The sequence below is a fragment of the Carassius gibelio genome, chromosome A17, assembly GCF_023724105.1.
Source record: "Carassius gibelio isolate Cgi1373 ecotype wild population from Czech Republic chromosome A17, carGib1.2-hapl.c, whole genome shotgun sequence".
In the NCBI taxonomy this organism is placed as follows: Eukaryota; Metazoa; Chordata; class Actinopteri; order Cypriniformes; family Cyprinidae; genus Carassius; species Carassius gibelio.
In genome coordinates, this window is record NC_068387.1 from 1,397,037 (window position 1) to 1,411,913 (window position 14,877).

The window sequence follows — 14,877 nt, forward strand, 5'->3', positions numbered from 1 at the left end:
CTCTTACATCAAAATCCCATTACATATTTGTGTAGAACTGTTTTGAAGCTTGATCTGTGCATATTTCACTCAGAAGACATGACAGCAATATTATGGATAGAGGACTCCTTTTAACCTTAAAAACATCTTAATGGTGGATTTGCTTCTTAAAAACACGTGGCTTTTTGCTTCACAATACTTTAAATTTGATGGACTGGAGTGGTGTGGATTACTTGTGAATTATTGTGACATTTTTATCAGCTGTTTGGACTCTGATTCTGATGGCACCCATTCACTGCAGATGATCCACTGGTGAGCAAGTGATCTAATGCTAAATTTCACCAAATATGTTCTCATCTAAATCTTTTAAAAATGACCTGATGGTGAGTACATTTTCAACTAATTTTCATTTTTAGGTGAACTATTCTTTTAACTTCTTAGGAGTTAAGTTCAGAAATCCAATGGAAAAGTGATGGAGTATAATAACACCATTGTGCTTTGATACATCCCATGAACAGAGAATTTATCAGAATCAAAATACCATGATATTTATGAGGTATTACAATGCTACATGTTACAACAGAACATTCACAATGTTTTTTTTTTTTTTTTTTGACAACAGCATTCAGTCTGACCGTGGTGTGTAAGGCACTGATGGAGGTGGTGGGATGTACAGGTCCAGTATGGCTGGCTTGTCCTTCCTACTGCAGAGTTTGACAGAATTGTCTGACTGACTCTTACTAGGAGACGTGAAGCTCTGTAGAACATAAGAATTTTATTTTTATTTTTAATGCATCTCTCTGCAAATATCACTAAATAGAGTAAAAAAAAATCAATTGATATATTATTGAAACTGTATTTTCATAACAAAAAAAAAAAGATAAAACAAACAATAGATCTATTTCTGAATCAATTTTAGACATTTGTGTGACTCCAAAATGTCAAAATACCTTTAAATGTTTCAGATTCACATTCATGAAAAGACAATGCAGAAAAGCAGAGCGGATGTGGAGGAAGACGAAACTTGAAATTCACTATAGCATCTATAAAGACATCCTTCATGCTTTTAATGTGAAACTAGCCACAGCTAGACAGAACTTCTTCTCAAACCTTATAAACAGTAACTTAAATAACACTCGTACTCTTTTTGCCACTGTTGAGAGACTGACAAACCCCCCAAGTTAGATTCCCACTGATATGCTATCAGACAGCAAATGCAATGAGTTTGCTTCTTTCTTTTCTGAGAAGATCATAAATATCAGGAAGGCGATTAGCACATCCTCAAGTAATGCAGAGGTCAGACAGATTCGGCCAAAATATCAAAAAGATACTATGTCTATTTTTGAAAAAAATGATAGCAAAATTCTGGAAGACACAGCAACTAAAATCGTCAACCTGTTGTCTTGACACACTTCCCACATCTTTTTTCAAAAGTGGCTTGACTGCTTAAAAGCAGATCTCTTAGAAGTGGTGAATGCCTCACTTCTTTCTGGGATATTTCCAAACTCCCTAAAAACTGCAGTTGTTAAGCCCCTCCTGAAAAAGACCAATCTTGATAACACCATTTTGAGCAATTTCAGACCAATATCTAATCTTCCTTTTATAGGCAAAATTATAGAAAAGGCTGTTTTTAATCAGCTGAACAAATACTTAAACTCAAATGGATACCTGGACAATTTTCAATCTGGTTTCCGACCGCATCACAGCACAGAGACAGCACTCATTAAGAAAATAAATGATATTCGCTTAAATTGTGACTCTGGCAAAATATCGGTGCTGGTATTGCAAGATCTCAGTGCTGCGTTTGACACTGTCGACCATAACATACTACTAGAGAGACTGGAAAACTGGGTTGGGCTTTCTGGGATGGTACTTAAATGGTTCAGGTCATACTTAGAAGGGAGAGGCAATTATGTGAGTCTAGGAGAGCATAAGTCTAAGTGGACGTCCATGACATGCGGAGTCCCACAAGGGTCAATTCTTGCACCTCTCTTGTTTAGCCTGTATATGCTTCCACTAAGTCAAATAATGAGAAAGAACCAAATTGCCTATCACAGCTATGCTGATGATACCCAGATTTACCTAACCTTATCTCCAAATGACTACAGCCCCATTGACTCCCTCTGCCAATGCATTGATGAAATTAATAGTTGGATGTGCCAGAACTTCCTTCAGTTAAACAAGGAAAAAACTGAAGTAATTGCATTTGGAAACAAAGATGAAGTGTTCAAGGTGAATGCATACCTTGACTCTAGGGGTCAAACAACTAAAAATCAAGTCAGGAATCTTGGTGTGATTCTGGAGACAGACCTTAGTTTCAGTAGTCATGTCCAATCAGTAATTAAATCAGCATACTATCATTTAAAAAACATTGCAAGAATTAGATGTTTTGTTTCCAGTCAAGACTTGGAGAAACTTGTTCATGCCTTTATCACCAGCAGGGTGGACTATTGTAATGGGCTCCTCACCGGCCTTCCCAAAAAGACCATTGGACAGCTGCAGCTCATCCAGAACGCTGCTGCCAGGATTCTGACTAGAACCAGAAAATCTGAGCATAATCACACCAGTCCTCAGGTCCTTACACTGGCTTCCAGTTACATTTAGGATTGATTTTAAAGTACTTTTACTCGTATATAAGTCACTAAATGACCTAGGACCGAAATATATTGCAGATATGTTCACTGAATATAAACCTAACAGAGCACTCAGATCATTAGGATCAAGTCAGTTAGAAATACCAAGGGTTCACACAAAACAAGGGGAGTCTGCCTTTAGTTTTTATGCCGCCCACAGTTGGAATCAGCTTCCAGAAGAGATCAGATGTGCTAAAACACTAGTCACATTTAAATCTAGACTCAAAACGCATATTTTTAGCTGTGCATTTATTAAATGAGCACTGTCAAATGTCCGAACTGATTGCACTATATTTTCAATGTTTTATTTTATATTATTTTATTTTTATGTAAAATCATTTTCTAACTGTTTTTAAATGTCTTAATCATTTTAAAAGTTTTAAAATTGCTTGTTTTATTTTTGTTATTTTTCTTCATGATTATTTTACTTTCTTTTATGTAAAGCACTTTGAATTACCATTGTGTACGAAATGTGCTATATAAATAAACTTGCCTTGCCTTGCCTTTGACATTTTGATTACTCAAAATATGCATTACTTTTCAAAAGGCATATATTCAGTGTGCTTGGAATCAGCATAAAAATGTATTGAACTTAAATCAATATTCACATAAACCCATCGCAATAAATTTTATATTTCGCTACATGTGCCTTTTGGCAAATTCTAAATTAAATATAGATGAATCCTTAAAGCTATAAAATGATATTGATTTCCTCTTTTTCTTTTGTTCTTTGATGAACATACATCATAGCAGCTGGGTTATTCGGTTATTTTAACCGGTTTTAAGAGCTGCTGAACATGACACAGATATGAGACACATATTTTCTCACAACTCTTTACCTTTTCTGACCAACTTCAGGTACTAAAGTCACCTCCGTGAAAAGAAATAATCACCAAAACTATGCCATTCGTTTGTGCTACGTTTGTGCTGATTTGTGCCACAAAAATGAACGTTTGTACTGGTTTGGTGTTAGAGATATTAAACATTCTTTTTTTTTTGACCATGTGACGTCACTCTCCACCCCATGTTGCCCAAATTGCTCCAAACCAGCTCGATTTGTGCCCGTTTGTGCCATTAAATCAAACACTCTATCTATTTTCACTTATATGATCATCTGAGAGTTGATGACTGTTAAACCTTTATTATTTATGCACCTGAGGCACGGGTGCTTTCCAGCGCATGTTTTTGAGAGGTGCTGGGGTAAATCCTGAGGTTCCTGTGGGCCTTTTCTTTAAAAGAAGCACCACACTTTTAGGGTCCTCTCTCAGCTTGGCCACCAGGTTCTTCAGCTGCCAACCCACCTGGAGCAAACAAGCACAAACCCATAAGTATTACCAAAGAGAGTTCTGTTTATACAGATGCAGGCTCTTCAAATTGTGCATTGAAAATGGTTTCAAACCAAATCTAAGTCACCATTGCACAAACCCTTTTCAAATATGCTAAATCAAGACTGCACATTGGAGAAATTAATCCAAAATAGCAGAAGGAGTCGGAACCAATTGCAAAACAATAATAACAAAAACAATAACAATAAATATTTCATTCAATGCCAAAATGTATACATGAAAAAAGTACCAATATACAATAGAAAGAACTTGTGTACAGTAATACTTACCACTGTCTGCTGGTTGACCTGGATGACTTCATCTCCAGCGTGGATCTTGCATGTCACATCAGCTGGGGACTAGAGGGGAAATTCTATGAGAATTTGTTTTCTTTAAATATTGATGTTTCTGTCAAAATCATTTGAAAATTTTGTGAACAAGACAAAATCCCAGCCCCCATCTCTAAGTATTAATAATAAACTAAGTTATAATCAAATAAAAAAAAGAATTATTAAAAAAATGTGGTAAAATTGATATTACCAATGAATCAAATCTCCTTTTCTAATGCCAGAAATAGGCATCAACATAACACAAAATAGCTACATGTAAAATGCAATTAAACCTGAAATTTAAAACATGAAATTAAAAGCATGTCTTCTTAAGAAGTCTGTACATTATATATAAACATGCTATAGAAATGTGTAATTTTTTTATTTAATGTTCCTGTTTTCCTTGAAGAGCTTTCCATGTTGTGGTGCACTGCAGTTCATCTTACAAATCACTTCATGAAATATGACAACTTGGTATATGCTTGTTATTCTAGCACTAAACAGCATCTAGAAACTCAAGTATTTTTGACATGATCTTCATCTTCTATAAAAACTAAACTAAATGGATTGGAGAAGAGAAATGAATAATGACTGCTGTACAATATGTTTTGTACACAGCAAAAAAGATGTTTAGAAGAAAAGCAATAGTTTCTTTGAGCAATAGTTTTATATTTTTGAGCAATTATATAAAAGTGTATATATAATAGCATTTTGCATATATATATTTTTGAGCCTGAAGTGAAGTAACACCATACTCACAATTCTTGCTCTGCATGTAACTCACACACAGGTGGACCATTTATGCTGCAACACCCAGGGAGCAGTTGGGGGTTCGGTGCTTTGCTCAAGGGTCTCGTGGTATTGTCAGCCCAAGACTCGAACCCACAATCTTAGGGTTAAGAGTCAAACTCTCTAACCACTAGGCCACGACTTCCCCGCTACAATTTGTATTCACTTAAGTTAGTTTGCATGTGTTACAGAGTACAGATATCTTTGATTCTGTAGTGTTCTATCATTGGATAAAGTCAAAATAATTCACTTCAAGAGTTGCAGCTCATTGTCTGCAAACTACTACTAATAATAAAAAATTAAATTAAATAAATCACCAAGTTTCATAATGTTCCAATGAAGTTTGGATTTTTAAAAATGTTAAACTTTTTATTCCACAATGACAAACAACATTAGAGGGTTACACTTGCTAAGTGACCAAAAAACAAAACAAAAAAAAACAGTCAGACTTGTGTTGTTCACATTAAAAAGTGAAGTGAAATTCAGTATGGTGACCCATACTCAGCATTCGTGCTCTGCATCCGAAGTGCACACACACAGAGCAGTGAACACACACACACTGTGAACACACACCGAGAGCAGTGGGCAGCCATTTATGCTGCGGCGCCCAGGGAGCAGTTGGGGGTTCGATGCCTTGCTCAAGGACACCTAAGTTGTGGTATTGAAGGTGGAGAGAGCACTGTTCATGCACTCCCCTCACCTACAATTCCTGCCGGCCCGAGACTTGAACTCACAACCCTTCGATTGCAAGTCCGACTCTCTAATCATTAGGCCACGACTTCCCCAAAAATGACCACATTAGGAAATCAATGGGATACAGGGCAAAATCTAAAAATACAGATAATTTTTTTTGTGTGTGTACCATCTATAAATCAGCCATGCAGAAATAGCACATTGCATTCAAGGTTTGAAACTCTAAAACATCAAGACTGTCGACACACTCACATTTGAACTGGTGTGACTGTAACACTGTCCAAAGTTATATAAGAATTTGTGTATGAAAAATTGTTATAAGCATTATGTTATATCTAATAAAATGTTAGTAACAAGGGAATTCACATCCTTGTATACAGTATATTTAAATATAGGACTATACAGGAATCCAGTACAACAGCAGTGAATCATCACTTGACTCATGGGAATTTAGTTTCAGAAAAGTGTTGTATGATCTTGACATTACTGTCTAGAATATCAATCATTAAAAATGGACAAAATTCAAATTAATTAATTTGTTCAAAGCCCCTGGGAACACAAAACCTTCCACTCTACTTGACAGAGTATGATTGTACTAGTGTGCTAAAACTCATTAAACAAGTTTAAACAGGTCACAAAAAGTCAGGGCCCTACTAACAGGGAACATTCTCTCAACATTCTACAAGATTCTCTCAAAGTTATGAACAAATGTTAATAGAATGTTTGCATCTGGTCTTTAACAATGTTCTCAAAAATATTTATATTTTTTTTGTGATCGCTTACGGATTCTCATGCACAGCTTAACAAGATATCACACAAGCAAGGATCACACAAGCAAGAGTGTTGTTGTTCAGAATAACAGAAGCATCATTTTTGCATGCTATTTAATTTTTACAGCTTTACATTTTGTAAAGCTCCATGCATTTGGGAATCCAATCTAAATACAAAGAATGAGCAAATCTGACATCTGTAGTAGCCCTTCCAGACATTGCTCAGTCTATTAAAGGTGCTGTAGGGAACTTTTGTAAAAAAATATTTTTTTACATATTTATTAAACCTGTCATTATGTCCTGACAGTAAAATATGAGACAGATAATCTGTGAAAAAAATCAAGCTCCTCTGGCTCCTCCCAGTGGTCCTATTGCCATTTGCAGAAACTCCATCGCTCCCGGTAAGGAACAACCAATCAGAGCTGCGGTCCGTAACTTTGTTTGTGTTCAAAATGTAGAAAAATGTATATAATAAGCGAGTACACCATGAATCCATTTTCCAAACCGTGTTTTTGGCTTGTCCTGAATCACTAGGGTGCACCTATAATAAGTGTTTATATTCTGACTATTTTAGATTGTTTCAGGGATACCGCGGCGGAGTAACCCAGTACCTTTGTGATTCTTCATAGGCATAAACAGAGAGAAGTAGTTCCGGCTATGTTCTTCCGCAAGACGCAAGCAGTTCTGTTTATTAACCGCTAGAGCGTCAAAAGTTCCCTACCGCAGCTTTAACTGAAAGATGCCCCATCTACTTTCCATTATTTTGCTCATGTAGACTGAACACAAAGGCTTTCGTCATTGGAGCCCTTACTCACATGTTCAGTGGTGCCAGTGATGACATGAAGTCCATCGAAGGTGGATTTTATGTACATGCCCTGAGTAACAGGAAGGCAGAAAGAAAAATCATGAAAATGACAGAAAAGGAGAGACAGTAAACTCTATACATTTGGCAGTGAAAAGAGATAATTTCTTATGTAGAAATTTCTGATTGGTTATGGCAGTTTTTCACTAGTGCTTTCACAAGTTCACTCGTGCATTCACATAATTTTCTGTAGTTATGCCAGTTATTTTGTAGTTATTTTGTGTATTTTTCCAATCTTCTACCCGTAAAAGTACACCAGAACGGCAGAAAAAACCCGTGACTTCCCACCCGTGAACTTGTACTAGATCAATGTACTCCCAGTTCCGAGCTCTGACGTCACGTAGCCCACAAAACAACAATAGCAGCCCCTACGGATAATATTGCATACGGATGCAGTGTTTATGCAAGTGGTACATGGTGAGAAATAGACAATATAACGTTGCAATAAAATGTATAATTTAATTACAATTCCTTCCGCTCACAAAGCGTTCATGATTTAAGGGCTCAAAAACATGCCTGGAACACAGCATTACATACAAGTTGTAATATTATGTTGTATATATTTCAGAATGATAGGTTTTGTTTGATTGAGTTAAATTTGAGTTAATTAGTTTTCCTGTGTTCATTCACTCTTCAGCTTTAGCTAATGAAGCTCAAACGGCAATGGCCCACAGACGTAGATGTATCGCCTTCGATAATGAACGCGATATTGCGTAGCTTGTCAGTGAACTACGGTTCTGGGCCCGGTTCCCCAAAACGTTCTTACCGCTAAGTAGTTCTTAACCTATTCCTTAACCTCTCTCTTAACCTTATGGCACGATTCCCAACATGTTCGTACGCTAAGTATATCTTCTGTAAATCACACTTTCGTAAGGTTGGTCTGGACCATTCGTAAGCTCTCTTTTAGCGTTGTTTGAGCTCAAGACGCTATTGTTGTCACAGTGTCTGGTTTGTGTTCCCTGGGGATCCACTAGATGTCCTCCTTCCCCACGGTGTCTGTCACTTCATTAACCACATTCCTCACATCTCTGCCTAAATCATTGCACCCAGCTGTTACTGGTTATCAATCATTACACTCTGTCTATTCCCCATTAGCCTTTGTCTCTCCCTGTGCATATATACCCGGTCTGTCTTAGTATACAGTATGTCACAGAGTCCTTGTTTAATTCATGTCTGTCACTTATCGTGCCCTTGCCTTGCCTTGTGTCCGTGTTTGTTTATGTTTTGGATTTGTTGGATATCAACCCCTGCCTGGACTGTTTATTCTTTGGATTGCGCCTTTAATAAAGACGTACCCACAATTGGATTTTTCTCTGTGGTTTCCTGTATTCCGGCGGTGACAGAAGGACTCCGTCACACAAAGAACCAGTGGTATGTCTGCTTATGTCTCCTCCCCAGCCACAGAGCTCTCAACCATGGCCCCCCTTCGACCCCGGGGCTTGTGTGGGATGGATCAGAGCCACCGTCTCACCATGGCGGACGGAGAGGGGAGAAGAAGCGCATGTCCGCCATGGTGGCGCCACTGCCCATGATGGCCGCTAGACCAGTGCCACGAGGCAGGATGGACGCCAGCACAGCGCCACAGCACAAAGTGGTCACCAGTCCAGCACCATGAGGCAAGATGGCCGCCAGTTCAGCGTGAACGCCCAAGATGGCTGCTGACACGTTTCTGGATTATTTCTCCATGCTGTCAAAGATCCTAGAGACTCCCAAAACTGTTCACGTCATGGCTGCTGAGCCAGCGCCACAGCCCAAGATGGTCGCTAGCCCAGCTCCACAACACCAGGTGGGCGCCAGCCCAGCACCACAACACCAGGTGGGCGCCAGCCCAGCACCAAAGCACAAGATGGCTGCTAACCCAGCGCCAATGCCCAAGATGGCCACTGGTCCAGAGCCACGGCCCAAGATAGCTGCCCGTCCAGAGTCATGGCCCAAGATGGCCGCCAATCCAGCGCCATAGCACAAGATGGCCGCCAGCTCAGTGTCACGATGCAAGATGGACATCAGCCCAGCACCGCAGCATGGGATGGATGCTAGCCCAGCGCCACAGCACAAGATGGCCGCTATGCCCTTTTTTGGTGCCCTTTTTTACATTACTTCCCCAGCATATTTTGTATCTAACTCTCTCTCTTTCTGTTCATTGTAGATAGGTTGCTTTTTATTAAAAACATAAACCAATTGCAATCAATACCGCATTAAACAGAAGTAACTGCAGCTGCTTGCCAATCAATTCTGATTGTAAAGTACCTTACCATTAATATAAAAGTGTATTATATAATTTTAAGTCGTTAAACCCATGTCAAGAAGTGGCACAAGTGGCACAATGGGATAAGGAGGGTGGATGATTAGCGAGGGATACCCGGTTCGTCGCATAGTGAGAACAGCTGAGAAGATCATTGGTGTCTTATGTAACCCGTCTCACCTGTAAAGCCCTCTGCATTACAGAGATCTGCCTTACAGGACCTGCGGACTGAAGGACATTTATCATGCTGTCAGGAAGCTGAATTCACTCCCGACCTGGTCCCTCCCCCCCTTTTTTCCCCATGCACCACTGAACTCTGGACCTCAGCTACAAACCCACCCCACGACACCCAGCTCCCACATTCCCAGGTCCTTCCACCCAACTAACACACTGTGACCTGCACCAGACACGTTGTGCAGCATTGGTCTGCTCACTACCTCATTCAGCATTCAACCACCTCTTCTGTCAGTTTAAATAAAGAACTGTTCTCTGAGCTTTTTTTCACTTTTATCAAACTGAATAAGCTGTTTTGCACTACAATTATCATATCTGCACTGTTTGTTAACTATATCTGCCTTGTATCTTCTTTTATTATAATTTTTTTTTACATTACCTTATTTGTATATGTTTATAGTTGTATTTTATATTTTACCTGTGTTTTATATACCGTATTTTCCGGACTATAAGTTACACTTTTTTCATATTTTGGCTGGTCCTGCGAATATAGTAAGGTGCGACTTATTTATCAAAATTAATTTGACATGATACGAGAGAAATGAACCAAGAGAAAACATTACCGTCTACAGCCGCGAGAGGGCGCTGTATGCTGCTCAGTGCTTCTGTAGTCTACCACTGAGCAGTATAGTGTGGCTGTAGACGGTAATGTTTTCTCTTGGTTCTTGGTTCGAAATAAATGCGACTTATAGTCCAGTGCAACTTATATATGTTTTTTTTCCTCATCATGACGTATTTTTGGACTGATGTGACTTATACTTAGGTGCAACTTCCAAAAAAATATGGTATATAAATACATGTATAAAGCAGACTTGACATGACTTGACTTGAGTTGCCCGATTGAGGACATACAACAGGAACGAGCGCATTTAACAATGTAAGGGAACAAGTCTTACACCATAAGTTGTAGATTCATCCGCTTTTTAATATACTTCTGGTCATGGGAAACCTTTTTAGATGGATGTCAAGGTTTTTTAGGTCAGGTAGAATTTGTGATCTCTGACCCAGTTTATTTGCTGGATTCATTGACAGCAATACACTGTGTTCTTTGCAAACTGGCAACCCAGGATGTCAAAATGCTTATAAAAACACAAATTTTTACCAACAACATATTTTATTCAAAATTGGGTACCCATTTTATTGATCTATCAAGTATTTAAAATAAAATTGCCAAAAAAGAATAAATTATATTATAATATATTGTGTTCCACTGAAGAAAATTGTGTGTGTGTGTGGGGGGGGGGGGGGGGGGGTGATTAAATGTTGCAAGAATTTTTCATATTTTTTCAATTATCTGTTTTATTTTTTTGTTTTCAAATGGAGTTAACAATTATGAAGATAGATAATAATTACAAAATAATAATTCTCACCAATCCCTCTTCTGGTTTGATGTTGGTCAGCTGAACTTCTTCCAGACATGCTGAGTGGCTCATTAGAGGATCCGAGGTGGTTCTCACAGTCTGGTCACAAATACTGTTCAACACATTTGACTGCAATTTAGGAGAACAGAGTGTTTAAAAATAGTGCTGGATGATTGAGCTGCATTTTCCAAATCTGTCACTCAAGATGTGCAATTCAAAATGGCTATGATTCACACTTTATTTGGATAGTCCACTTTAGACATGCCAACTTGAAGTCATATTAGTATTAGTAGACTGTATTACTATTATTAATAGAATTTCTGCTTTGCTAACCCTTTATTTTGATGGTTCCCCAACAGACATTCAACTAACTTTTGCAAGTACATATCAACTAATTATATTAAACCTAACCCTTACCCTAACAGTGTAAGGTCTAAAGTGTCTAAAGTGAACTATCCAAATAAAGTGTCACCTGGCTATGCATTACAAATACATACTTATCCTGTGTATACATCTGAAGGTTGATCTCCATATTTGCCCTGTGCCATAGTATCAGTTATGATTTTTTTTTTTAACTATGGGAACTCCCTTCCTCCCCCAAAACTGTCCCTTCTCCACTTTATGCTCCCAAACCACTCAGTTATTGTTGGTAATTATTAATAGTGGTAGACTGGTGGATTATACAGTATTTCTGCTGATGCAAGCTTGTTCCAAGTATCCCATCAATACAAAAGCAATACTTGTGGCTAAATCTAAATAAATATACATAATCAAAGGCAGTTTTCCAGAGTCTAGTGGACTAATATGTTGATTGTACCAATAATGTAAGCACTTATTTTAATCTAATCTAATGTAATCTTTAATTTGGGCCTGGAAAAACAGATCCATTAGGTCTATTTAAAAATTCCACAATATTCCACAGAAGCCAAGCACGTAAATGGGTAAGTCCAATAAACCATGGGGCTTGAATAAACAAACTGAACACTATTTGAGCTTTGATTTAATTTTCCACTCAGTGCACAAGAACAGGAGTGTAAACAAAATGAACAGTAACATTCTCGATGAAACACTGAAGAAAACAGCAAGATCCCATGGTTTGCTTTGCATTTATGAAGACTTCACAACTAGAATTGTTTCAGGATTAAACCTAGGCTATAATTTGAAAAGTTGAATGAAGTTCAACCAGGTGGTCCTGATGAGAAGGACTTTTTCTTTTCTATATAAAGAGTGTACAACATAACCTAAGATAAAACAAATCATCTACATTTGTCTTGCATTTCACACAGACCATTTCTAATGAATGGACTGCCTTTATTTCTGCCAGGGTTGCTTGACAGTGAAGGAATAAATTATAAGACTCAAACCATTCATGCTTCGTATTTGTGATTTTGTCACCCATTATGCCTTCACTTAGCATGTGCTTGCATGTAAATTCCAAACGTCCTTCACCCTGCCCAATTCCTGATATTACACACACCTGTATATGACTGCATATGCTCACATGTCACTGCACGTAAAAGTTATTTCCAGTAAAATGCAGATTTCAAATTACAGTACATGAAAAAAAATTGGCAAAAAATATAGTCAGTAATGTAATCTTTTGATTACACATTTTAAGTAATGTATTCTGACTAAATATAATAAATAAATAATATTTTGTGTTATTTAAAAATATAACAATGCCAGTGTAAATATATGTTTATTGGGTGGTCGGGCCATTATTTTTGTTAACATGAAATGATGTCCAGAAAAGCATTAAAAACTGCTAGACCTAATTATTTTTCATCTCTTTTAGAAGAAAACCAACATAATCCCAAGTATTTATTCAATAGTGGCTGAATTAACGAAAAATAAAGCATCAACAGGTGTTGGCATTTCCCAACAGCACAGCAGTAGTGACTTTATGAACTACTAACATCAGAAATACAATAACAAATGTAGATTCTACAGCGTTTAATACTTCAGTTTCGTCCATCGCACCCAAAGATAAACTGCAGTGCTTTACAACTATAGGACAGGAAGAGCTAAATAAACTTATCAGTGTATCTAAATCAACAACATGTTTATTCGATCCTATACCCACTAAATTACTGAAAGATTTGTTACCTGTAGCAGAAGAACCACTTCTCAACATTATTAACTCGTCTTTATCTTTAGGTCACATCCCAAAACCATTCAAGCTGGCGGTTATTAAGCCTCTTATTAAGAAACCACAACTAGAGCCTAGTGAACTGGCAAATTATAGGCCCATTTAAAATCTTCCATTTAAGTCTAAAATTTTAGAAAATCTTGTGTCTGCTCAACTGAGCTCCTTCCTGCAAAAAAAAAAAAAAAAAAGATCTGTATGAAGAATTTCAGTCAGGTTTCAGGCCCCACCAAAGCACAGAAACTGCACTTGTTAAAATTACAAATGACTTGATTCTGGGTGTTATATTAGACAGCAACTTGTCTTTTGAAAACCATATTTCCCATGTTATAAAAACAGCATTCTTCCATCTTGTAAACATTGCCAAGCTACAAAATATGTTAACTGTTTCTGATGCAGATAAGCTAGTTCATGCATTTATGACCTCTAGACTGGACTATTGTAACGCACTTCTTGGTGGTTGTCCAGCATCTTCAACAAATAAGCTACAGGTAGTCCAAAATGCGGTGGCTAGAATCTTTACCAGGTCAAGAAAATATGATCATATTACCCCAATTTTACAGTCTCTGCACTGGCTACCTATTAAGTTCCATATCAGTTACAAATTATTATTAATTACCTATATGGCCCTTAATGGTTTAGCTCCTGCATACCAACAAGCCTTATACCACGCTACAACCCATCATGCTCACTAAGGTCACAAAACGCTGGACTTTTGGTAGTTCCTAGGATAGCAAAGTCTACTAAAGGAGGTAGATAGTTTTCACATTTGGCATAATTTGTGACTGCCATGTTCGGGGGTTCAGACAAACTCTCTCTGTTTAAAACTACATTAAAAATACATCTCTTTCACCAAGCATTCAAATAATGCATCTCATAATTTGTGACTGCAGTTGTATCTGATCAAATATGAGTAGTTCGATCATGCGGTTTTGACAGAAAGTTTTACCCTATTGACCTGTTAGTTCTAAGTTAAAACGGTATATGAAAGACTCCCCAACCATCGATCATGTGCTTTTGACAGAAGTTGTTTGAAGTTTGTGTCAGTTAGCTTGTTTGAAGTTTACCACAGTTATACGGTTATGTGTGTGTGGTTATACGGTTTCTCCCCCTCCCATTACGTTTATGAGCGGTGTATAAATGGGGTCTGTGTGTTCTACATTTATATATATAAAACATCCTATAATTTATATATATAAAACAATTAAAGATTGAAAAACATTTCAGTTATATAATTTATATAATCTAAAACACATTTTAATTATTTCACATTTATATATAAAACATTATATAATTTATATAATCTACAACACATTTTAATTATTTCACATTTATATATATAAAACATTATATAGTTTATATAATATACATAATCTAAAAACAATTTAACTAAGGTTGAAAAAACATTCCGTTCTTTTAAAAAAAAGGTTATAAATTAAACCGTATAAAAAATATACTGAAACCGACTGTTTCAGATAAAACAAGATCTTTTTTTTCTTTTTCTTTTTTTAGAG

At 37.2% G+C, this 14,877-nt stretch overlaps 1 protein-coding gene across 4 annotated transcripts in view; it reads right to left on the bottom strand.

Annotated features, from left to right (window-relative positions):
• The window catches only part of LOC128031481 (connector enhancer of kinase suppressor of ras 3), a 129,930-nt gene that overhangs the window by 45,343 nt on the left and 69,710 nt on the right, over nucleotides 1-14,877 (bottom strand). For all 4 annotated transcript variants that reach the window (XM_052619775.1, XM_052619776.1, XM_052619778.1 and 1 more), the window contains exons 6-10: nucleotides 11,227-11,346; nucleotides 7,334-7,393; nucleotides 4,228-4,296; nucleotides 3,767-3,913; nucleotides 615-736 (exon numbers count right to left, since the gene is read on the bottom strand). In XM_052619775.1, coding sequence (XP_052475735.1) covers nucleotides 615-736; nucleotides 3,767-3,913; nucleotides 4,228-4,296; nucleotides 7,334-7,393; nucleotides 11,227-11,346 — 518 coding nt within the window. The remainder of the gene's footprint in view (nucleotides 1-614; nucleotides 737-3,766; nucleotides 3,914-4,227; nucleotides 4,297-7,333; nucleotides 7,394-11,226; nucleotides 11,347-14,877) is intronic.